Raw genomic sequence first — 25,107 nt, 5'->3', positions numbered from 1 at the left:
ACACTTCATTAACACCAAAATATTGAAGGCTTCAAAACTGATGCTAACCATCTTTGTGATCAAAGGGAACAGAACAGTGCCACAAATAATACCAGAATTAAAAATTCAGAGAAAACATGAAGGCAACTTCAGGTAGAGTCTGCTTGCAACACAGGAATATCATGGAATGAGATTCTTTAAATCTTTTAACCCATCAGGAACAGAGGCCTGCTTATCCTAAATTAAATGTCATGCTATGTTTTCCCTGACTATTCCTGAGGTACTCCCAGCATGGAGCTGCACTGCATGCTTCCAGCAGCAATCATTCCATCTGATGTGGTTTGGTGACACCTCAGCCTGGGAGCACAGAGATGTGACAGCTCAGCTGAGGACACTCATGAAGAGAACTCTAATTTATCCTTTCAACGTGAGCCTCTGCTCCCAAACCCTGACCTGCCTGGTACAGCTCCCAGAGCCTGAAACTCAAACAGGGAAAGCCCACCCAAGGAGTATTTTACTTTTCACTTTGAGATGATTTAACCTTTCCCCCTGCAGCAGCTGCAGATCCTGTGCAAGGAACAGTGGTCTGGAAGAAGGAGAGAGTGGCTCAGGGAAACACAAGCACATATCTTAATATGAAACATCTGCTTTTTACTCTTTTTTTCTTGCAAAGAAATGGAGTTTTCCCTTTTGGCTTCCCCTGCAGCAAGAGCAGAGGGTAACCCACAACAGCACCCAGTAAAGGGCTGGGTGCCCTGAGTTCACAGAGAAGGGTCAAAACAGAGCATCCACTTTGACTAAACATTGAGTCATGAAAAATATTTAAAAGTGGGATTTTGAACTCTCACTGTCTTATGGAAAAAGCCTTTGAGGAAGACTCTGATTGAGATCTGTCCCAAGTGTCTCTACACAGCACTCACTCCCCTTACACCCCCCTCTGAAGCACACAGTATGCAGCTCACACACTCTCTGTTACCATTATCACATTGCACTTTGCTCATATTTTGTATTATTATTGTTATTTTCTTCTTTTCCAAGGATCCCTTTATGGGTTACATGAATCACACAGGTAATATCCTTCTATCATCTGCACAAGAAATGTCACCACTCCCAGTGCCTCTGGGAAGAGGGATAGAGCCCTCCTAAGCTTAAAGTCATACTAAATGGCATTTGCTGTCAGACATGGCCAAGTTCACACTCCAGGTCTCAATCTCAACCCAGACCATCATGCAGTAATACTTTAAAAAAAAAAAAAAATAATAATAATAATAATAATAATAAAATTTGAAAATAATCCCCTCTAGTCTAAGGAATTTTCTTGCAAGATCCCTTTGATTCACATCTGAAGATGAGCTGCTTCAGTTCTTCACATTCTTTTGAAGAAAGGATAACATAGCTGCTGGAGCACTCACTGCTCCCAGCCTGCACAGCAATGATGATTTGCTCCACATTCCCCCCCTTACTACATGGGATTACTCAATCATTAACAGACTCTTGATTTAGTGCTCTTTCAAACAGCCAGCTCAGCTCACTGCCCTCTTCAGACCTAAGCACAAGCCAGTAACCCAAATGCAGATATTTAAGATCCTGTTTCCTTACTGGAGAGATTCAGAGAGCTCATCACATGCTCAGGTGACACCACAGCTCTCTAAAGAGAGGGAGCAACACTAAATTAAGCTGAGTAGTCTCCATTCCTCAGGGCCTCTGCTGCTGCTCCTCAAGTTTTTAGGAGACCTCAGGTTTTTTGTTGCTTCTGGTTCTCCTCCTCCACATGTGAAGCCCACAACAAACCAGATGTGCCTCAAAAGTTGGGGAGATGCCTGCAGCCTAGAACTGACCCCAGGATGAAACAGCACCTCTGAAGGAAAACCCAGAGGCGTTCTCTGAACCATGGAGTAACCAAGGAGCTGCAGGAACCCCCAGAGGTTTGTCCCCTTATCACACCCACTGCTGAGCAAGTCTAACTCATTACAGCAACAGGAGAAAACCAACCCAACAATACCTGGAGAACTTTGTGCCAGGTTAGAAACTCAGGGCAGCTCAGGAACAGGTTTGACAAGCAGTATATGAGAAAGGCAGGACAAAATCTCCCCTTCTGAGCACAGCAGGTACCTCTGTAGAAGTAACAAAAAAGACTTCAAGCTGTGAACATTCCACAATAGGATGTTTCAATCCCAGGGAAAGTATTGAAACACCAAGTCTCATGTTTAGCTATGAAGTTACATTAATGGCTCCTCATCCATGCTTAAAATTACTAGTTGAATAGGGCAATGTCTGATTAAAACTAGATTTTTAGCAGGCACAGATTAGGAAGCTAAAAAAGCAACCCAGAGTTGGTCAGCCATGACATGAACACAAGGGAAAGAGCCCCAGGGACATACTGGGATCACCCCTATACACACACACATATACAGACACTGCTTGTAATTAGTATGACACAGAGTAGGACTAGGGCATTAACTTGTGCTGCCTCACTCTTGGCTGTCCCTGCCCCATTCTGGGCTATCAGCTGATTGCCAGCCCAGCTGCCTGCTGGATCCTACACTGGGAAAGCTGAAGAGAGGCATTATGATCACCTCCTCCCACTTTCTGCACAAAAAGATGGAATTTCAGTAATTTTTCCCTTTTAAAGGGACCAAGAACTTTATGTTCAATTCCTTTCTTCATTCCTAATTTCTAATTTTATTTCCCTCCTTTCCATTTCTATCTATCCTCCCTGGAATGCTTTTACTCATAAGCCTCAGTACATTGTACAGCAAATCTTCTTTGAACAGCACAGCATGGGAGGCCTGCAGATATGGACAGTATCCTGGAAACAGCTGGAGATTTCCCCTCCTCTAAGAATCCCTAAGGCATCCTCCAGAGCTCTTCAGAAATACCACCTCCTCATGCTGCCCCAGGATTCTGGAAAGGCAGGAAGTTCATAAAGGTAGAATTAATAGTAGGAGAACATTAGTGTCAATTGACAATTGAGGATGATCCAGGGAGCAGCCAAGTTCTGCAGTCTGCTCCAGGATCTGCCACTGCTGGATTACAGATGTGGGCATGGACACAACTGCCCTGTCCTACCCGCATTCATTTTATGGACATGCTGACCCTAAGTTTATCCAACTTCCTAACAGCTTCTACAGAGCTCCAGAGCAACATTCAGAAGTTTGCTGCCTGTTTTTTAATGAAATCCTCCCAATCCCAAGAGTCTCAGGCATTTTAGATTGCCCAGGACAGGCAGCTTCTCATTCACCTTCAACTCTACTTTCTCTCTCCACGTTTTCCAACCCTGGTAAAGATGCAATGACCAGAAATGCACAACACAATAGGAGTAGTCACCCACTGCAATTTACTCAGTGTATTACTCAGTGACCCTAATCCTTAATCAGATTAATATTTCAGCCTTCCAAAAAATAAAACAATGTGTAGCAAGCAAGAAACCAGTGCACCACTAACAACTGAGTCAATGCCAGAGAGACGAATCCCAATGGCTCCAAGCCATGCCCAAGCCAACCAAAAGGTTTTTGCCCACTCACCTGCAAAAGAATTTCTTTCACAAGGCAAAAAGCCCCACACCACTCACTGTGCTCCTGAACAGCATGGCAGACACCCAAAAACCCTATTCCAGTTCCCAGCAACTTTTCCCATTCAGCTGTACTGCCAAATTCAGAGGAGTCTGGCATTTTTGGAGCACGGCAGAAGAGCTCCAGAAGTACTCTCAGCACACATTGAAGGCATCTTCTTCATTATGCTCGTAGGTTGAATTACATATTTAATTAGAAACAGCTTCAAGGAGAAGTTGCTGAAGTTGAACATGGAGGATAAATCTCACTTCACACGAGGAGGCAAACCCACACAGGGGAGCACGTGCCAGAACTGGCCACCTCTTTGCACCATCTCACACATACTACAGACTTCTCCCAGAAGCTGAAGTAAAGAGCTATTTTGCACAGATAAGCTTTATGTTACCTTGAAGGCAAACTTTACATTTGCCACAGTTTGGAAATTGCATCTGTATGAAGCTGCTTTGATTCAACTTCCACCTTCAAGCCCTAATCTCAGCGTAGCTGTCAATAAGAAATGTCTGTTACCAAGTAATCTGCTCTACCCACCACATCATGTCTGTCTCCTTTGAAGCCATAATACCCACTGGTGAGGATGGCTTTGTACCAGTAGATCACCCGTGAACCTTTTGCACTGCATTCAGATCCCAAGTTAATTCCTGCCAACAGCCACACTGGAAGCGTTGGCCAATGACAAACACAAAAAGCTGTTTGGCATCCTCGAGCCTCAAAGCTCTGTCCACCACACAAAACCAGTGTTTTTGTGTTGAGAGAGATACAAGTAGAAAGTCCTTGCAGCACAAGGTCATACCAAGCTCGCTGGAAGACTAAATTTAGCCACCTGTGCCTCAGGCAAGTCTGCTAGTTATGGGAAGCTCGGATACTGGTGGGGAGCACTGTTCCTAGGGTAAATCCCATGGAAGACTTGACTCCATTTAATTGCAAATGATCTTGAAGCTATAAATGGGGAGCCTGATCCCAATCCATCAAAGAGGAGCTGTCACTGAGTACCCCACAAACTCTGCACTGGGACGCCGTGATCCTGTTAGGGCTGGTTTGCTTGAAACTACTACATTCAGAGTGAGCAGGAGGAGCTCAAGAAGATTTAACAGATGGGATTTCAGCACAAATATATTTCAGAACACCTCCTTAGCAAGCACATTTCCTCCTCTACCTCACCTCACACTACAGTTCCAACAGCTACACAAGAGCGGATAGACAAGAACTCAGGGATCATTCCAAGCTTCTGTGAATGTTAGCAGAGGCTGATTGAACAGTTTGTGAAGACAAGCCCCAGTTTACCAAAAAGTGTATCAGCCAACAGTTTTGCCAAACATTTAATAATTTTCCAAGCCAAAGAGGCAGGGGTGACTCAGCTTTTACAACTGTGTTAGGTCTTAGGATCACATTCAGCCATGAAACCACGGAAGGACCACAGCAGTCAGCTGAGGTTTGATGTCCAGGATCACTGCAAGAATCTATCTGTAGGAAAAAACAATTTAAACAATCTGGTTTCAAGACACCCCTGAGGAATTTCTGCACTATCTGCCTCAGTCCTACAGGCCTTCAGAGATGCTCAGGACCCTATTTCCATGCCAGAAACTCAAACAGGAGCATTAGCTCAAGCATGCAAAGCCAGGGTTACCAAGATGACTACACCAAGTCCAAGCAGGCACAAGGTTTCTGGCATTACATGTTGAGTGTATATGGTCCAAAAGGCATCTGGAAGTCATGCTCCATCCCCTACTGCCTCTCCAAACAGATGGTGACACAGAAGGCTACCTGAACATCCAACAGCCACCCTGCACATTACTGCTCTTACCAAACCTGTCCTTGCAGAAGCCCCAGCCAGGAGGATGCCATGACCCCTAGGCCCCCAGCCAAAACCTGTAACTATCACCACAGCAGGCAAATTCCCCCCAAGCCCCCATCTTCAATCACATTGTCTCCTAAAAGCACCAGGAAGAACAGAACAAGTGGCTCCAAAACATCCCACTCCCAGCCATGGATCATGACAGGCAAAGGCACTCTGAAATGCCCAGTAATTCCTAACACTTAGGAGGGATAAAAACCACCAAGTACCAGCACTGTGCCCAGCAAATCCACACAAAACCAGAGAGTAGTGAATTGCGTTGGAGCCTAATACCAGTGTTGGATTTTAATCACAGAATACCAGGGATCTGAGCAGATATTCCCCCAGAGATGCAGAGCTCAGCCCAGTGATGATTTACCTCACTGGCACTGCATCTATCACAAGTCAAACTGAAGCCTCAGTGCTGCCAACACTGCACAGAGCTGCTTCAGAATGGGAAACTGGTCAGAACCCTTCCAAACAGAGGACAGCTGGGAACCAGTATCAGATGCCAAAGTGGCTACAGGCCTGATGTCAGCTGCAGGTTGATCATTTGGAGAACCTGAGGGCCTCCAAAGCATCCAGCCCAGCACTGAAGGCTAGCCAGCTGAAGTAGGCTAGAAAAATGAGAGAGCAACCAGGGAGTGAAAATTATACAGAGTGGGGAAGAATCATAAAATCCCAGACTGATTTGGGTTGGAATGGACATTAAAGACCACCTTGTCCCACCTCCTGCCATGGGCAGGGACACCTTCAACTAGACTAGGCTGCTCCAAGCCCCACCCAACATGGCCTTGAACACTTTCAAGAACCTCACCACCTGGAGGAATGACACATAGCAGGTATTTTGGAAGTGTTTATTTCCATCTAAGAAATTACTTGAAGCACGTGCTGCCTCAGTCCCTTCCCCCAGCACAAACCAGAGTGCTGTGACCTGCCAAAAAAGTGACACCAAGGATGAGTCTGCACGAAACTCCTGAAGGCGAGACCTTTGAAGTCTAACCCGGACTTGAAAAGAGACAACTACAAAGCCTGTGGCCTCTGCTTCATTAAAATAAGATGTTAAAGGTTCTTAAGTTTCATTTGCTCATTGAAACTTGTTCTTTTAAGATGCAGGAAATAAAAATAAGCTGCAGAAACTAAACTGGCCTTGTGCATTACAAAGGAAGACAGTTAGAAGGTAACTAAGGACGGCCAAGATGGGGCAGGATGGGATTGCTGCACAGTGAAGCAGCTTTGGGAAGAGTCACACTCTTCCATGACACTTGCCAGAAGTGCCACCTTCAATGAATGATATTAAAGCTGCATTTTAGAGAACTGCCTCTCATTTGTTGTAACAGACCCAAACAAACAGCAGTCAGATCTGGAAGGAATTTTGAGTGATGAGGAATGAAAGCTTGGAGATCCAGCAAGTCTGAGAGACTTCAAACTGCTACTCTTCCAAAATCCACCTAAAGAATTTTAGATGTAAGTAACATTAATGGCTGGGCTCAATGACCTTAAAGGCGATGCCAACCTGAACAAGTCCATGAGTCAATAAGTCAATTTATGTACCCCTCCTTGCTAAGCACAAGATGCAGACAGATTTCCTGTGTTAGTTATCCCTGTTGTGAGCCCTCCATTGATGTGAAGGATGACAGCTGAAATGATCTGAATCTATCCTCTGACCTGTAACTCAGAAATGAATGTGCAAAACAGAGGAACATTGAGTTTGGCTTCTTTCTACAAACAAGATATTACCTGTGCCAGGGCCTCACCACCCTCACAGAGAAGAATTTCTTCCCAATATCAAAGCTAACCCTGCACTCTGGCAGGGGGAAACCATTCTGCCTTGTCCTGGCACTCCAGACCCTTGTCCCAACTCCCTCTCCAGCTCTCTTGGAGCTCCTTCAGGCCCTGGCAGGGGCTCTGAGCTCTCCCTGGAGCCTTCTCTTGTCCAGATGAACGCCCCCAGCTCTCCCAGCCTGGCTCCAGAGCAGAGGGGCTCCAGCCCTTGGAGATCTTGGCCTCCTTTGGACTGGCTCCAGCAGATCCATGTCCTTCTGATGTTGGATCCCAGAGCTGGAGGCAGCTCTGCAGGTGGGGTCTCACCTAAGCACCCCCCACACCCACATTGGGGGATCAGCCCAGGGCATGGCAGGGGTTAAATTATGAACTGAGCTCTGCAGCAGATCAATAAGATGGAAGAGACCCTCTTTTCTAACATAAAATAAATAGCTCCAGGAAACACGTCAGACAGGTTGGTTTCACAGAGTTCAAATAGGTTTCTCCTACAACTTTGGCACTGATGCACAGCAATTCCTTGTGGGCTGAGAAAAAGGAGTAGCTCTATAAGAAACAGGTATTTCAGAGTTTTTTCAAGCTCAGTACAAACTGCATGAACTCCCCAGGTTTTATCACTAGACATTAAAACATGTATAAAGGACAGCAGCTACTCAGGATATTTAATAAATGATGTGGCCTCCTCTAATGCACCCCACACAACGTGGCCAACTTATCTAAGAGAGCTACAGAGACAGGAAGATCTCAGGAAAAAGATTTGAGACTGCAGAAAAACCTTCACATCTTTGTAAACAGCCACAATATTCCCAACCTAAAGGAATGTCATAATACAACCATAAAAAGAAGGAGAAAAAAAAAAAAGAAAAAAAAAAAGGAGCAGGAGAGCAGAGGCAGACAGGAAAACAATTTTCCCATCTCCCTGGTGAATATCCCCAATTCCTGCATTAAATGCTCAGAGTAGCAAATCCAAGCTATTCAATTGTCTTCCACAACACAGAAATTGTCAGGCTGATCTTGAGGGTGGAATCACTGTCAGCTATTCAGGCTATTAAGCTGTTCTCCTGAAGAGATTTGCTCAAAGATGAGCAAAGCAAACCAGAAGATTCAGACAGGTAAGAGACACCTATCCATTGCAGGAGATGGGCTGCTCCAAATGGATCTGACAAGAAGGAAGAAGATATGAAAAGCCAGGAGAAAATGGTAATTTCACCCCTAGTGAGTTTCATTGTTGCTTTTGCCAATTTCTAGGAAAAAAGGGATTATTTAAAAGGTAGGAAGAGTCTGATGAACCAGAAATTAAATGGGCCATTTTACCAAGGAATTCAAATACCTCTTCCCTCAAGTAAAAAACAAAGGTCAGGGGCTGGGGGGTGTTAATGTGGAACATGGAGATGAAGTAGGTACAAAAATTCTGAGATTTTACCACTTCATAGAATCCCAGAATGGGTTGGGTTGGAAGGATTTTAAAGCCTATCCCATTCCATCCCCCTGTCTTGGGCAGGGACACCTCCCACTATCCCAGGTTGCTCCAAGTCCCATCCAGCCTGACCTTGGACACTTCCACGGGTGGGGCAGCCACAGCTTCTCTGAGAAATCTGTGCCAGGGCCTCACCACCTTCACAGGGAGGAATTTCTCCCCAGTAACCCGTATAACCCCATCCTCTGGCAGTGGGGAGCCATTCCCCCTTGCCCTGGCACTCCAGGCTCTTGTCTGCAAGGGTACAGGCAGCAAAAGAGGAGGGAAGTGTCCAGAGGCAAAATTCAGGCTGAGAATAGGAAGGCAGTGAGCAACAGCTGTGTGACAGCACCTCAAAGAATGGCTCCCACACTCAGGCTTGGATTCATTAGGATCTGAGAAGGTTTTGGGACAACTGGAAGCCTGTAAAAGAACAAGGACTGAATGGATCAAAACAGCACCACGACAGCAGCCCCTGCAATCAAAACCAGAGGTTCCTCTCACACTGCAGAAGAGGAAAGCCAGCAGATCCACAGAGGAGTATATTTGAGGAAGATGCATCTTTGGGGGGAAAGAAGGTGATTCATAAGAGCCTCATCTCCTCAAGAACTCCTACAGATGGGACAAGAATTAGCCATGTGAAAATCCACAGCTAGAAAAATATCAACACAGTGCAAGTCAGCTGGAAAGACAAAAACAAGGTTCAGGAGTGTTTCTTCACAAGTGCTGTAAGTCTAAAAGTATGATGGAAAAACTCAAATGTCTGGTTTGCAAGTGGACAGAGCAAGTTCATTCAAAACACAGTGGAGAGTAGAGAAGCCACTAGACATTAAAAAAAAACACAAGGACTAAGCAAACATTTAAAGACCTAAGCTGACATCACCATTAGAGCACCTCAAGATTTTTGTGTCAACAAGAAATCCCCTGTAAATCAGAATTACAAGTTTAAACCAGAAAAGCAGAGCCTCAGACACCAGAGCAGCAGCTGTCACACTGTCACCAGTGGGCTGCACAAGCAGGACACACAGTGTTAACCAGGCTCCATGTCACCAGAGCAAATGCCAGGTCAGTGTGTGACACTGGGACCAAGTTCTTAAACAGCAAAAAGTGATTCCTCCCCAGGAGTGGATGAGAGAAGCAGCAACTCATAGAATCATGGAATGTTTGGATGGGAAGGGACCTTAAAGCTCATCCTGTTCCACCCCCTGCCATGGGCAGGGACACTTTCCCCAATCCCAGGGTGCCCCAAATCCTGTTCAACCTGGCCTTGGACACTTCCAAGGATGGTGCAGACACAGCTGCTCTGGGCAACCTGTGCCAGGGCCTCGCCACCCTCACAGAGAAGAATTTCATCTTAACATCTCATCTGAACTAATTCCTGCCTTCACCTTGGGTAGCAGTTGGAATATTGGTGTGAGCCCTACAGTGTGATCTGACCAAGCAATCAAAGCCAACCCATCTGTACAGCAAGGCTAAATGTCCAAGAAGGAAACAAAATGTAAATTTACAACCTTTTAGTAAGGAAAAAAAAACATTAGAAGCCACAGGATCCATTATTGTGTTAACGAATCATCAGACAACATCTCCCAAAACTTAAAATTGTGTTTTATACACACTCTGTTGAGCTTGGCCATCTCCTCTCTCCCTGTTTGACCCTAAAAATCAGGCTTTTGGTGGCAAAAGATGATGAGGTGACAGCAACAGCCTCACAGAACCCCAAAATCACACAGGAGGAGATGGGGAAGTGCCCTTGTTAAAGCTGGTACCTGAAAGTGTCTTGGCCCAACTTTCACAGAACCATTCAGCAGAGTCTGGGCAACTCCAGCCCAGGCAGCCATGCAGGGCAAACCAGAGCTGAGCTGGCCTAAAGACCAGCCTAAATTGCTGCAGGGCTAATTATATTGTACAAAATGAAGCCATGTCTCAGGAGTCAGGGGCTGCTGTCCTTTTTTCTCCTTTTCCTTCTTCCTTTTGCAGTGGACAGAGCACATCAACAACAGAAAATCAGGGGATCTACTCCATTGAAAAAAGCAAGAATGCTACATGGCAGAATCCATCAAAGCTCTCTGGAGGGAAACACTACAGGATAAAAGGAAAAATCCTTCATGTACATAAATAACTGGTAAAGAAGGAGGAAGAATGTATCACTGGTCTGTTCTGCAGCAGGAGGGACTCACCAAAGGATTCTGCTTTACACTGAGCTGTGTTACTAAGATGACAACATTTGCTACTCTGAATAATTCAGGATGAGAAGTAAATAAGAGCAATGACTCCAAGGAATTGCAGTAAAATCTCGTGATATGAGTGGGTGATACAATTCACAGAGCAGCACATCAGGAACAACCACCCTAAAATCAACTTCAGGAGACACGACAGACTGAACTCAAAGCAACCCTAGGAAGCAGGACTTCAGCAGGATATTCCACCAAAAACCATGGATCCATGGTTTTAAGATCACTAATGAACAAGCACAACACTTGTAATTACAGAGATGGTGATATAGGATAAAATACCCCTAAAATACCTCTAAAGAGGTATCTGCACCATAAATATAACCCAGCAGGTCTGTCAATGTCCTCCCTTGTCCTGTGCCCCACCCCTCCTGCCTTACCTGTCTCAAGGAGGCTGGAGCAGAGCTGGCAATGACATGAGATACAAGAAGAGCCAAAGAAAGTCTAAATATATGAGGATAATTCAGCAAGGAGACTACCAAGAATGGAAAAAGTATTCTCCTAAAATCATGTTTATCATGAAGAGAAGTGTGAAGGCTCCTAAATTCAACACCTGGCTCAGGGAGGTCATGAACTGCTGGAGAGAGAAAAATAAAGCACTATTTCCCTGGATTAGATCTGCTGTGTTTGTGTTCTCCCCTCCCCAAGCATCTGCTCCTGGTTACCAGCGAGCAGGATACCAGGCCAGATGGATTCCTGGTCTCATCTGGTAGCACTTTTTAAGGCATTACACAGGATTTCATCTGTTAACCTGAAAATACACAGGGGCTGATTGCTTCCTAAGAGCTGGAAAAGGGAGCAGCGTCAGGGCAGGGAAAACAGCAAGTGGCTGTGGACCAGGATGGACTTAGGATCTTGCCCAGCTCACAGCTCCCCTCAGAGTGGAGTTCTGAACCTGCCTGAATATTTTCCATCAGTGACTCTGGCACAGCAAACCAAGTTGTTGCCAATTCAGAGAACTGGAACAGCATGAAAACTCCTATGGAAGAGCAAGATAGATGGGCTGGAATGAGGCACTTCAGAAGTCACAACAAACACTCCTATGAACTAGAAACCTCTTTAATCCAAGGAAAAAGAAAGAGACAGGATATTAGCTTGTTGCCATGACCTGTGAACCACCAAGCTGTCCCATCCATGAAGGATCCCATCACAAAGGAATCCTCCATGGCATGGCACAGCATCCCAGAGAGCCCTCTCCTGCCCTGCCCTGCAAATGTGTGCAGTTAAGAGAGCAACAGAGAACATGGAAAAGAGTGACTGTCGTTTGAAAATAAGGAGCCAACAGCTGGGCCAGGCTTTCCAAAAGCACCAATGGAGAGAAGAGATGATTTACAGGAAGCAACTCTGGCATTAACACAGGCAGGTATGTCCCAGACAAATTTATTGTGAGAATCTGGTGTGAGTTTCCAGCCCTCACATCCAGAAAACAGAACTTACACAAAACACAGCAAGGAGCCCAAACTTGTGAGGACTTTTGGCCAGCAGTTGAAAACACACAGTTATAGACTTGCAGAGGAAAGCACAGAGATGGGATTCTTCTTCCTCACCACCCAACAGCTGCTAAAGAATAAAAAATGCACCAGCCCAGTCCAGAAAAAGTGATTTCAGGGCAGGAACTGTTTCAAGAAACACTTGTATCTGAAAAAAGCTTAGGTGCTTACGCAGGGTGTGAGCATAAAGCCCTGATTTTATCAAGCCAATAGTCTAAAATTTCACTGGAGTCAGCAAGATTTTTGCCAAAAGGCTGGAGTATCAGTGGTGCTGGGGTGCCGCTCCACCGGCGGCCAGACCTTCAACATGGAAACTGAGATTTCCCTGGCACCTCTCACCTCCATGGTTTTTTACTAATAATGATTTTTTTTATTACACACCATGATATTTAAATTCTTTTCTTATCGGGTCACACCTTGCCAGCGGTCACCTTCCCTGAACAGAACTCCTGCTGGTATTTATCACTGGCAGCACCTCCAGTTCATCCCTGACTCCAAGAGCTCCAGGGTGAGCCCAGCTTCACATGGAAATAAACAATGTGTGCATCCCTCAACAACAGCAATGCCACGAAACCCAAACTCTCTCATCAGTGACACCTCACCACCCAGGTGGCACTTCTAAAACCTGAGCCACTGGCAAGCATTGAGGAATTCTGCAGCCTGGATCTCTGCAAACTCCTAATTCAAAGGCACTCTTTGTGTTTTTTGGAATGTGTCTGTGGGAAAATGCTGCAAATATTTGATAAGAGCTTCTCAACAGGAGCAAAGCTCATGATTCCCAGTTCACCCATCATCCTCTCCCAACAGAGACTGAGTTACCAACACAGCACTGAACCAGGGATGTGGAGATGGTTTATCTGGGTAAATCACAGCCAGCAGCTGGGGAGCTGAGAGAAGGAAAAGGCAGGTCCTGAAAAACTTGGGGAGTGGCTGCACAAGCTGACAGGCATTAGGTCACTAGTAAAAAAAACCAGTCCAGTCTGAGGTCACACCCGTGACAGTGGGACTTCAGGCAGGTCACCGTGAGCCCAGAAATGAGCGAGGTAGAAAACGTCACACGAAGTCAGGCACGGGAGGCTGCTCAACAGAGCTTGGACTCTGCTCAGAAGACTTCCCAGGAACAGAGAAGTCACTGTCGAGAAAGGCTAAAGGGGACTGCTGGTAGCAGTGAAACATTTGGAAGGGCAGATGTCACCCTCCTGAGGCAGCAGAGGCTGCCCCATCCCTGGAAGTGTCCAAGGCCAGCTTGGCTGCGGTTTGGAGCAGCCTGGTCTAGTGAAAAGTGTCCCTGCCCATGGCAGGGGGTGGAATGAGATGACCTTTAAGATCTTTCCAACCCAAACCATCCCGAATCCATTACCTGGATAAGACAACAAACCCCAACCCTTAGAGTTCCACAGTGTGCCAAACAGCGTATGGAAATACTTCCCAAACGTAGGGGGGATAAATAACTTCTTCACACAGTAAGTTGCTGATACACCTCCAGTTACACAGAGCACTTCGCTTCCTCAGACTGGGAACCCCACCAGGTTCAGCAGCTCCCAAGGCACCTCCCGTTCCTGCCCCGGCAGGTCCCTGCCCGGCTCTCCCGGGACAGCCCCTCAGCTCGGGCTGCCGCCTTCCCCCGACTCCAACCTCGCCGTTCCGCCCCGCCGGGCAACACCAGCCCGGCGCCCCGAACCCGCCCCGCTTCCCCTCGCCCACGCCCCGGGGGGAGCCGCGACCCCCGGCCGCCGCCCCGCTGGGGCCCTCGGGCCGCCCCACGGCGGCTCCTCCGCCCGCCCGGCCGGAGCCGTTCCCGTCGCACCGGGAGGGCTGGAGCGCCGAGCCCGGCGGAGCCTCCGCCGCGGGCGGGCCGCGAGCACCGCCCCCCGCCCGGGCCGCGCCGCCCGCGCCCCGCCGCCGTACCTGCTCCGCCGGCGCTGCGCTCCCCGGGCGGGCCGGGCCGGGCTGGGCCGGGCCGGAGCCGCCGCTGCTCTCCCCGCGCCCGCCGCAGCTCCTCCCTCACGGCACTCGACGGCCACAGCCCGACCCGGCAGCGCTCGGCGCCGGCACCGCCCCGCGCGGCTCCGCCCTATGGCCGCGCCGCGCCCGCGCCGCTTCCGGGGCACCGCGGGCCCTGGAAACCGCGTGGCGTTGCCAGGAGGAAGCGGCGGGCGGGAAGTGCGGCGGGACGGCGGCCACGGAGGCTCCGCTGCCGGCCGGGCTCAGCAGCAGCCGGGCTCAGCACCCCACTGCGGCTCAGCACCCGCCGGCGTTATGTATCAGCCGGGGCTCAGCATCCTCCGGGGCTCAGCATCAACCGGGCTCAGCACCCGCCGGGGTTCTGTGTCAGCCGGGGCTCAGCGGTTCTCAGCGTCCTCCGGAGTTCAGCTCCCACCCGTGCTCATCACCCACCGGAGCTCAGCATCAACCGGGCTCAGCACAAACCTGAGCTCAGCACCCACTAGGGCTCTGCATCCTCTGGGGCTCAGCATCAGCCGGGGCTCAGCTCCGCACCCCACTGAGGCTCAGCATCCTCCGGGGTTCAGCGCCCAATGGGGTGGTCCCTTCCAACCCAAACCATTCCTTGAGTCTGTGGAAGAGAAGCAGAAACCCACTGGTGTTGTCGCCTGGATGCTGCCTGGCTGATTCTGGTGAAGAACTTGGCATTTTCTTTCATTTAAACTGACATATTCATGGAATCATGGACTGCTTTGGGTTGGAAGGGATCCTAAAGACCATCTCATTCCCTCCCTGCCATGGGCAGTGGCACCTTCCACCCAAACAGGTTGCTCATGCCTTGAAAATGGTTAAAAACACCACAAGGAAAACCTTCCTCCCTGGTGTGCAGGCCTCCAGCCTGGGGACAATCCCATTATCCAGCCACACACATAACAGCTTGCCAGCATATGGGCCCCACCAAGGATAAAGCAAAGGTTTATTTGGTAAATGTGTTTGGATCCAGAATTTAGGCATTAAAATTATTTATTTCCCTTACTACCTCATCATCCTGAGGCTGAGTTTAGAAATTTTTCCCTGATGCTGTAGTTAACCAGAAAACAAAGCCCAGTTCTAATAAAAATGGTCATTTCACTTTAGGGTTTTGCTTTGTCTTTTCAGAGCTATACACACTTGGCTGACTAAGTATAGGTTTAATAAAGGCTTAATATTTCTTATTAAACCTTTTAAGTTGTCAATATCAAAAGCAGAATGTCTCAATCCAGCCACCTGAAAAGCCTGTCCTGGCAGCATCCTGTCAAACCCTATACCCTGACTGAGCCTCTGCTCCACAATGAGCTTATTTTGCTTATTCTTTGTGCTGTTATCTGTGGAAAATAATAATAATGTAGATATCACAATATTGACAATATCTTTGATCAAAGGGAGAAGAGGCATTTTTGCAATTCAGCTCCCAGTTTTTCTGCTCTGAACCCTGTGGGCACTCCCAAGGAGCATCTTAATTCTGAAAAATGATTTATCATCAATTTTAGTCCGAGTAGTTATTCTGCTAAGTCCTATTAAACGTGTGGATTCTCATTAGCCCTGTGATAATCCCTTGGGAGTTTATCTGAACACCAGCCTACGTGTTGAATGAAGGGGGGGGTCAAAGCTGACCCAAAAACATTTGAGGTGAGTGAGGAGCACCCCAATAGAGGTTCCTTGCCTCCTCATCCTCAGCCCAGACAGGTGAGATTCCAGCCTGATTCCCAAGCACCTTATTATGAAGAGAAAGGAAGCATCCTGCTTTTCTTCCTGCATCTCTGGTCGGGATGGAGCAGCTCGTGGCCGCAGGGCGGCTGGGGCTGGTGGGCAGGACAATCCCCCTTTGTCCGGAGCAGAGGGAAGGACAATGAAGCTCCTGTTGAGGATCAGGCACAGGGAGGCACCACCCCAGCGTGGGCAGGGGGCACCCTGCAGACACAGACCTCAGATCCTTCTGAGTAATGTCCAAAGGGGGAAAAAAGCAAAGTTAAAGGAAAGACAAAACTTTCAAAGCGCGTGTTTTGGCAGAGAGGTGAGAGCAGAGGAGGTACCAAGGTCTCACCTGTTTCTCTTCCAATAGCAACAGCCCTGTAACCACTCAATCCAGAGCAGGAATATACCTGGACAGGTTTGGAATTTACCAAAATTAGTAGTGCTCTAGAAGGAGTCGAGTGTGTCTCCCTTAACACAGGCAGGCAACACCTGAATGCTAAAGCACAGTGTCCACAGCAGGGAACCTGCACTCCAAAGATGGGAAGTCAAAAATCATGGCTATAAACTGGAAAAAGCCTTGAAAATCAGAAAAAATGATGAAACCCCCTCATCTGGGGATGACATTTGGCAGTGGATTTCCCATGGCGGGGTAAGAGGTCGGCAGCCTGACAGCTGATGGCCCTGCTCCCCTCCCCTCTGTCTGTGTCCCCATGGCCCAGACATCTGCTGTCCCCGGGCAGCAGCTGCCCCCCTGTGCAGCAGGAGATCCTTCCTCCCAGCTAAATCCTACAGAAATGGCCTGTCTGTCCTGTTTTGGACTTGAGGGGAGAAGGGATCTGCCAGGAAAAGCTCAAAAGTGCTCTGGAGCAGCAGCAATTTGTAATTATCCCTGTGAGAAAAAGGAAAAGCCTTAGGCTGTGGGGATGAGATAGGATGGAGTCTGTTCCATCACTGTCTCTTGCCCAAACAAAGATCATTTTGCCCAGTAAGATTTTAAATTCAATATATTAGGCCCTCAGGAATTTTTATTTCCTAAACACTTCCATCTCCTCTCCTTTGTTTGCTCACTTTGCAGCTGCTTTTGGAGCATCCAACATCTCCTGCTGAACCAGGGGGGCCAGCAGTGACCCCCTGAGCTCTCATCTGTGATGTGGGTACATCCAACATCCCCTGGGGAAAAGTGTGGGTGCCCCAGCCTGGGTCAAGAGGAGCTCTTGGACCTTCAGGCGTGAATAGCAGGCTCAGCTGAGAACAGTTTATTGCTCATTAGTGCTCTCAGGGCTGTGCTGTTCTCAAGGTCAGGGGTCAGATAAATCATTTGGACTACTGGAAGAAAATTCCATGCGTTGGGATGGAAATAAAATCTGCTGGGGGGAGTGGGTTGCCCTCCCTGCCCATCCCTGACCTTCCAGCACCGCTGGGTTTGAGGAAGCCACGGGGATTCAGCCGGTGACACGGAGGGTGATTTTGTTGAAGCCATTTCCTTACCTGGCAAGATAACACAGACTCAGGAAATGAGCAGTTCCAGTCTCTCGTGCATATATTTATATATTCTCTTCACGTTTCCTAAATAAACTGCTCCGAGGCAGAAGGAGCCTTGTCTGGTCCCTGGCACAGCCCAGCGTTTGTAGCTGGGGCTGCTGCTGACATCTATGGTCAGCCTGGGGTACTGGTGTTTGAAAGTGTTGGAGCCACGGCCTGGATTGGGCTGGAAAACATCTTTAAATTCCTCTCCATCCACCCCCTGCCATGGGCAGGAACACTTTCCACTATCCCTTGGTGCTCTAAAGCCCATCAGACTTGGCCTTGGCAGCCACAGCTTCTCTGGGCAATCTGTGCCAGGGCTTCCCCACCCTCACAGGGAGGAATTTCTCCCCAATATTCCATCTAACCCTGCCCTCTGGCAGTGGGAAGCCATTCCCCCCCATTCTGTCCCTCCAAATCCTTGTCTCAAGTCCCTCTCCAGCTCTCCTGAAGCCCCTTTAGGGACTGGAAAGGGCTGTCAATGAATTGTGGTATTCATATAGATTTAAACAAAATATCATTATTATAGAATAATCCCTTAAAATTAATTAAAGAAATTGCCTCAGAAGTGAAAACTACTCTGAAGATATAAAAGCAATACTGGCTGGATTTCCAGCTGACTGTTCCCCTTAGGAGGTTCTCTGGACCACACCTCTTGCCCTAAGACTGTGGAAGTCAAATCCCCTTTCACAGGGAAAGCCTGTCAGGTGCTGTAACATTACAGCCAGTACAGTGACACAAACAATTTATCTGTAAATCAATTTTCAACACTGTGCATGACCCTTCTTTACCACATTAAATTTCACTATTAATTCTATTGTTGGACTGAAGCATTTGAGATTGATGGAAACACTTCAGCACAGAGCATAGGTGCAGCCCTCTCAGCATTCTAAGACTTGCACAATGCCATTTTAAAGGAGATTTTTATTGGAACAATAGCTGGGAAAAAAACCCAATAAAGACAACCAGGCAAGCTTTTGGACATGGAAACCTCTTACAAATCTGGTCATACCTATAAATTTTATTTTGGGTTGTCTGAAGCTCCTGAACTTTAGCACTTTCTCCCTTTCTGATTTTTTCCCTCATTTTCAGGAGAGCTGGGAGCTGCTCCTGTTTCCTTATAGACTCAAAGATTAGCAGCAGGGGCACAGCTGGAAGTAAATCAGCTCCAGCCCCAGGGAGGGTGGGTTGAAGGTCACCCTCCTGTATTCCCCTTGGGGCAGGAGAGCAGCCAAGTAAATATCTCCTGCATTTTGTTCCTATTGAAAACTCAGCTTTAAGACCGCAGGTCCTGTTGTAAACATTTGGAGCATATTTATTTGTTTATTAGAGGCAAAAGCAGTTTAGTTGCTCCTCAATCCCAAGTGTTGCTCTTTCCTGAGGTTCCCAGCAGGGTGGGTGGGCAGCACAGAGGCCCATATTTGATCCCAGGCTCTTTCTGTGCACCTCAGCCTGGTGTGTTCCAGCTCCATCAGATTTTATCTGCTTAATGATGTGTGAGAGCAATCCAGCACAGGAGGGACATGGAGCTGTTGGAGTGAGTCCAGAAGAGGCACCAAAAGGTTCAGAGAATAGAGCAGCTCTGCTGGGAGGAAAGGCTGGAAGAATTGGGATTGTCCAGCCTGGAGTAGAGAAGCTTTGGGGTGACCTGGGGCTTTCCAGTACCTGAAGTAGGCAGCAAGAAACATGGAGAGAGACTATTTTTACAAGGGCCTGGAGTGCCAGTACAAGGGGAATGGTTTCCCACTGCCAGAGGGGAGGGTTAAATGGGGTATTAGGAAGGAATTCCTCCCTGTGAGGGTGGTGAGGCCCTCCCAGCATTTTTAGAGGAGAAATGGAACTGAGGATGTGCTGGTTTGGCAGGTCAAAGGGACAGGAAAGAGCTGCCACTAGTGCCACCGTGGCACCTGGCAAAGAAGTCTGTGGCTTGTTCAGATTTTCCCCCTTAATTTACATAATCTTTTAAAAATTTATATTAAGGAACAATCAATTGCTACTTCTCATTCAAACTTGAATTGCTTTTCTGTAGCAACTCTCCTTTTTATCAATAGACTTTTTAGGAAGAGGTTTTTACAGCATTCACTGCTTTTCCCGCCAGGCTGACCTACAAGAGCTGCCACTAAGCTCTCCTGATGTGCTAAATTTAAATCTTAATATCCTCCTAACTTCCCCTTTTCATTTGCTCAACAATATCATGTTAATTTCAGGGAGCTTCTGAGGAAGAGTAGAAGCAGAACCCCTGACATCAAGACCTATCACAAGGCCCTACTTGCTTTTTTCCTATGAATTACCCCAAAAGTTATGTGGCAATTTTCTAACAGCCACAATAACAAGATTTATTTAGTTTTAGCCATTTATTGCCCCCCCAGCTTTCAGAGTTCTGATTCTTTAGAACAACCAGTTTGTTTTCATTAAACTTCACCTCTAATCAGAGCAAGTTTCAGCTGCCCACCCACCTCTCCAGTGTCTTTCCAAATCCAGTTTGCCATCTTTGGACAAAGAAATCTTCATGTACAGCTTCTACTACAGTAAAGACACAACACAGGTGTGTGCTCAGATGGTTTCAGTTTATTAAAAACGAGGATCTGCTTTGCAGTAACGGAACAACCACGACCATGCAAGTCTTGCACAAACACAAGGCAGGCAGAAGATGAAAGACAAAAGCTGCCCAACATGCAGGAGGAACTCAAGCAAACCAAGATAAAAATTAAACCAGTGCTTTACAATGAACATTAAGTGCCAAACAGTAAAAATTAATTAATTTCTCCAGTGTTTGTGCCATCTCTCGGACTTTTAGTCTTGTGCAAAAGCTGAAAGGAAGCCATAAAAAACTGTAAAGAGCTATGCAAATGTACAAAACCAGCTCGAGTAGGAGCATTTTAACATGAAATTGAGGTCAGGTCACATCTATTCTTCCTCCAAGCACTCTCCCTCTTCGGCAGGATCCAGTGGCAGGGGCCGAGCTCTGTAAGGAGCATTATTTCAGGAGCATTAGCAGAAACCAGCTCTGGTTTGAAAGGCTAATAAAGCCCTTTTCCCAAAGCCCAAATGACTTAGTTAGCCTCAGACAGCATCTTGAGGCATCAGAACTGACAGGGGCTACTTTATCCCATGTTCTCTTCTCACCAACTTGTTCTTGCTCAGCCCAACAAACTCCAAATTAAAGGGATGAAAGTTTTCCTGTGCTACAGCAAACGTTTTCTGTTTTACCAACAGGTGGGATGCACTTAAAAGCCTTTGTCTGCTTGTCCTGCAGGACAATTTGGGGCTGATTCTTATGGGCTCCCCCTGGCAGTTAGGAAATACCTATATTTGGTGGAAAAATGGAGGTTCAACCCAGAATTCTCTATGGAAAACAGAGTGTCTGAAAGACAATATTTTATGCTGCTGCTTTTTTAGTCAGTAGTGCAGCCTACAGTTAATCTCTGAGGTTCCAGCTTGGAAAAGCCATTCAATTCCTGGCACATAGAAATTGTTAGTGCTCTCCTAAGCTTCTCCAAAACTTCACTGTGCTGGCAAAGTTATGCCTGAGCAGCAAGAACTTGCCTCAACTATCAGTTACTCCACCCATTTTCAGGAATCTTGATGAGGTCCCTGAAAACTTTGCCAGACTTTGCTGACAAACATCACTTCCATGAGGACATAGAGGTCAGGAGACAAACTGTCAACTTGCCCCTTCAGAGATGAACTGGAGTTTCACAGAGAAAAAATAATCACAGCTTGCTTCCCTGTGGGGGTCCCAGTTGTTGGTTTCTCTGGGTCTGGACTGAAGGCACTTGAGAGGGTAGTTCATGTTCAGTCTCAGGTGTTTATTATTTCTTATCAGTAAAACAGTCTCACTACTGTCAGTTCAGCAGCTTTTCATTAGAAGGCACAAAATGGCCAACAATCTCTGGGTACAAGGTCTTTTAACACTAAACTATCCAATTAAGAGCTGACACCTGGATTATTTTCCCTTTTAACCCAATAACTGATCCCAAAGAGCCCTCAATGCAGACTTTTCTGCCCAATTACAAAATGCCACCCAAACCCAAGAAGAAGGAAGAAGCAGCATGAAGAAGAAACCCAGGACAACACCCTGTGCCCTCCATCTTGCTTCCATCCACAACATACTAAAAATCCCAAAACCTCAATTTCTCACCAAGTGACACACCTACACTGCTTTCGATAATCTATTTCACACTTTTGTGGATTTCAGTCTATCTTGAAGTCTGGGAAACTTTCTCCATCAATGAGGGTCAAAGTCAGTGCTCCCTGAGGGTCAGGGCACCCCAGAGGAGACAGAGAAATATTCCCTGGGTTTCCACACTTCCCCTTGCCCCAATACCCACTCCAGGCCACTGGTCCCGGGCGTGTCTCCGTCGGATGCCCGGCTCTCCTTGGATGGGAGCTGCAGGAAGTCGCTGATGCCCCTCTGCCAGGCGGGCACCGGCCTCACACAGACCCGGTTCAGCCCCACGGGGCGCCTGTCACCTGCGGGGAGCGCCGGGTCAGCCCTGGGAGGGAGCGGGGACAGAGGGAGGGACGGAGGGAGGGGCAAAGCGAGGGATGGAATGAGGAAGGGAGGGGAAAAGAGAGGGACAAAACGAAGGAGGGAAGGAAGAAGGAGAAAGAGGAGGAGGGAAGTAAAGAAGAAAGAAAGTAGTGTGAAAAATGCGTATTTTATGATTGGCTTTTCGCAAATATTAAAACGAGTATTATATGTGTTATGTTAGAAAGTTATGCTGTGTTAATTTCCTTAAGTAGTGTGTTAAATACAGTTTTAGGTTATAATGTTAAAATAGAAAGTATGCTAAGTAAGATACTTTTTTTTAAGAGAGGACTTGCACCGAGATAGCAGCCACAGGACAGTTAAGTCTTTCAGAGAAAAAGAATTTATTGCTCCATTATGGAGTTCTTCCTGCCTCGCTCAGCTCTGAAGACGCCGTTAGGATTCAGAGGAAGAAATTGACACTGACCAGACAGAATCTTTTGTTTGAATGGATTTATGCATCATGTATGAGGTGTATGAATATGCAACAGGCTATTGCTTTTAAGGGTTAATCCTCTGTTAACGCGTGTCCTTTTTCGGGCTTATTTTGCCCAGAAAAAGTTACCTGGACCGTCCGTAACTCTTTGTTTTTATTGTCTCGTATTGTCCTAAATCCTAATTGTCCAAATTTTTATTACTCTAATTATATTACTATTTTCACAGACATTTTATTACGATTAAACTTTAAAAATTTTAAAAACAAGTGACTGGCGTTTTTCACAGTAGCGAGGGAGAGAGGGAAGGAAGGAAAGGAAGGAAAGGAAGAGGGGAGGGAAGGGGGGAAGGGAGGGAGGAGAAGGGGCCGCGCTCACCTCTCCGGCCGGGCAGCGCCGGCCCCGCGCTGACGCCGCCGCTGCCGCTGCCGGAGCCCAGCGCCTTGCGGGGAGCGCGGGCGACCAACACTGCGGAAACAAGGGGACAGCGGCGCTCAGCAGCAGCGATCGGAACCCGCCTCAGCCCTGCCCGTCCCGCTCGGAGCCCCCTTCAGCCCTGCTCGTCCCGTCCTCTTCCCGCTCGAAGCCTCCTTCAGCCCGTCCCGACCCGTTCCCGTCCCGCTCGGAACCCCCCTCAGCCCGTCCCGTTCCCGTCCCTCTCGGAACCCCCCTCAGCCCGTCCCGTTCCCGTCCCTCTCGGGACCCCCCTCAGCCCGTCCCGTTCCCGTCCCTCTCGGGACCCCCCTCAGCCCGTCCCGTCCCGTCCTCTTCCCGCTCGGAACCCCCCTCAACCCGTCCCGTTCTCGTCCCTTTGGGAATCCCCCTCAGCCCTGCCCGTCCCGTTCCCTTCCCGCCCCCTCAGCCCTGCCCTGCCTGTCCCCGTTCCCTTCCTTCCCCCTCAGCCCGTCCCGTCCCGTTCCCTTCCTACTCGGAACCCCCTTCAGCCCTGCCCGTCCCGCTCCCGCCTGGAACCCCCCTCAGTCCGTCCCGTCCCCGTCCCGCTCGGAATCCCCCTCAGCCCGTCTCGTTCCCTTCCTGCCCCCTCAGCCCTGCCCGTCCCGTTCCCTTCCCACTCAGAACCCCCTCAGCCCTGTCTGTCCCGTTCCGTCCCCGCACCCTTGCGGAAGGCGCGTCCACGCTGATCCACCTTGGTCCGCGCCATCCCGGCCTGGCAGCGCCCGGCCCGGCCCCGCCCCGGCAGCGCCATTGGCCGCAGCCCGCCAATGGAGCGTGGGGCCGCCCCCGTCCCGCTCCCCTTCCCGCTCTCGTCTGCCCGGGGGGAAATCAGGGAGAAATTCCCTGCGAGGGGAGTGGGCCGCTGGCACAGTTGCACAGCTCGTCTGTGGCTGCCCCAGCTCTGGAAGTGTTTAAAGCCGCGGTGAACGGGGCTTGGAATAACGTGGTCTAGCGGGAGGTGTCGCTGCCCATGGCGCGGGGTTGGAACGGAACGGAACGGGATGGGATGGGATGGGATGGGATGGGATGGGATGGGATGGGATGGGTTGGGTTAGGCTAAGATGGGGATTTGCGGTCCCGTCCAATCCAAACCATTCCCGGTTTGAATGAACCGGTCCCGGAACCGTCGTTCTGCAGCCGCGTTCCCGGGGGGAAGGGAAAGGAAAGGGAAGGTGTCGGGCGGTGCGTCGGTGTTTCCCGTCCCCCACGGAAGATGGCGGCGCCCAGCGCGCTCCTGGCCTGGTGCGTCCAACACCTGCGCGGGGACTTCGGGCTGGACGTGGGCGAGGACGTGGTGAGGTGAGCGGGGTCGGGGCCGGGCGGGACCCTCCTGCCCTTTGGCAGGGGCTCCTCGGTCCAGCACGGAGGAAACACGGTGTGTCAGAGCAGCTGTCGGGAGTTTGCCCGGGTGGAGATTTGGGGAGGGGAAGTGGCGGGAGGTGGGATGTGGGGTGACAGAATCACAGATTGCTTTTAGTTGGGAGGGATCTGAAAGGTGATATCGTTCCACCTCCTGCCATGGTCTTACCACGGTCTCCACAGAAACCTGATGCGAAAAGGGAAGATAAATGTCACAGCTGGGCGATGAGAGCACGGACAATCCCGTCACCGATTTTTCTCCACCCCGCTCCTTCCTAGGTACATCTTGTCCATCACGAACGAGGAGGAGATCCGGGAGTACGTTGTTGACCTTGTCCAGGGCACGGACGGGAAGAAGAGCTGGTTTGTGGAAGAGCTGCTGAGCAGGTGGAGGAAATCTGCCCAGCTGCCCTCCGAGCCCTTCCCAGCATACCGGAAAAAGGACGGTGAGTGCTGCAGAGCAGGAAACTCCCAAATACACCCGGTTGTTGTGCTTACAAACAATTCCATGCCATAAATCCCTGCATGGATACCATCCCACTCCTGATTGTGGGGCAGTTTAAAGCCCGTTTTCGTGGTAGCAAGCCCCCAGCCAGGTAATAATTAGCCTTGTCTCCATGATCCAGAAGGCATGAAAGACACTTTATTATTAGAAATCTACAGTTCTTAAAGAAACAATGGTGGACCTAAGACCTGATTGGTCTCAAAGTGAAAACCTCTCCCACACTATTGGTGGCTATCAATAACACACTCTGGAGAACCATATCTATAAACAGTGGTTACA

The 25,107-nt window shown here is 48.6% G+C and overlaps 3 protein-coding genes across 5 annotated transcripts in view; 1 reads left to right on the top strand and 2 right to left on the bottom strand.

Annotated features, from left to right (window-relative positions):
* Positions 1–14,391, bottom strand: part of CSNK1G1 (casein kinase 1 gamma 1) — a 95,995-nt gene extending 81,604 nt beyond the window's left edge. Inside the window, exon 1 of one of the 2 annotated variants that reach the window (XM_030228376.2) lies at positions 14,250–14,391. The gene's annotated coding sequence lies outside the window, so the exon portion shown is untranslated. Of the gene's footprint in view, positions 1–1,981; positions 2,088–14,249 lie in introns of those variants that run through there. The other variant, XM_009089794.4, reaches the window with a different exon arrangement.
* Positions 14,392–20,091: 5,700 nt separating this feature from the next.
* PCLAF (PCNA clamp associated factor) lies at positions 20,092–23,730 on the bottom strand. Its single transcript, XM_018913690.3, has 4 exons — positions 23,625–23,730; positions 22,887–22,976; positions 21,875–22,016; positions 20,092–20,508 (listed from the first exon to the last, which is right to left on the bottom strand). Exons 1-4 carry the CDS (start codon positions 23,713–23,715, stop codon positions 20,451–20,453), a joined length of 381 nt encoding a protein of 126 aa, XP_018769235.3. The 5' UTR covers positions 23,716–23,730; the 3' UTR covers positions 20,092–20,450.
* A 300-nt stretch (positions 23,731–24,030) lies between these two features.
* The window catches only part of TRIP4 (thyroid hormone receptor interactor 4), a 46,643-nt gene continuing 45,566 nt past the window's right edge, over positions 24,031–25,107 (top strand). For both annotated transcript variants that reach the window (XR_007778469.1, XM_009089792.4), the window contains exons 1-2: positions 24,031–24,263; positions 24,603–24,769. Coding sequence is in view for 1 of the 2 variants with exons in the window: in XM_009089792.4 (XP_009088040.2) it covers positions 24,178–24,263; positions 24,603–24,769 (253 nt within the window). In the remaining variant the exon portion in view is untranslated. The remainder of the gene's footprint in view (positions 24,264–24,602; positions 24,770–25,107) is intronic.

Source organism: Serinus canaria, chromosome 10 (genome assembly GCF_022539315.1).
Source record: "Serinus canaria isolate serCan28SL12 chromosome 10, serCan2020, whole genome shotgun sequence".
In the NCBI taxonomy this organism is placed as follows: Eukaryota; Metazoa; Chordata; class Aves; order Passeriformes; family Fringillidae; genus Serinus; species Serinus canaria.
This window is presented reverse-complemented; position numbering and strand designations above follow the sequence as displayed.

What these genes read in the sequence shown, in the direction of transcription:
- PCLAF (XM_018913690.3), bottom strand. Translation starts at nt 23,715, where the DNA reads ATGGCGCTGCCGGGGCGGGGCCGGGCCGGGCGCTGCCAGGCCGGGATG. An exon ending in GGCGCTGCCCGGCCGGAGAG is followed by an intron (nt 22,017 to 22,886) that starts GTGAGCGCGGCC and finishes CGCTCCCCGCAG; the next exon opens with GTGACAGGCGCCCCGTGGGG. An exon ending in CCCGGGACCAGTGGCCTGGA is followed by an intron (nt 20,509 to 21,874) that starts GTGGGTATTGGG and finishes TGCTCCTTACAG; the next exon opens with AGCTCGGCCCCTGCCACTGG.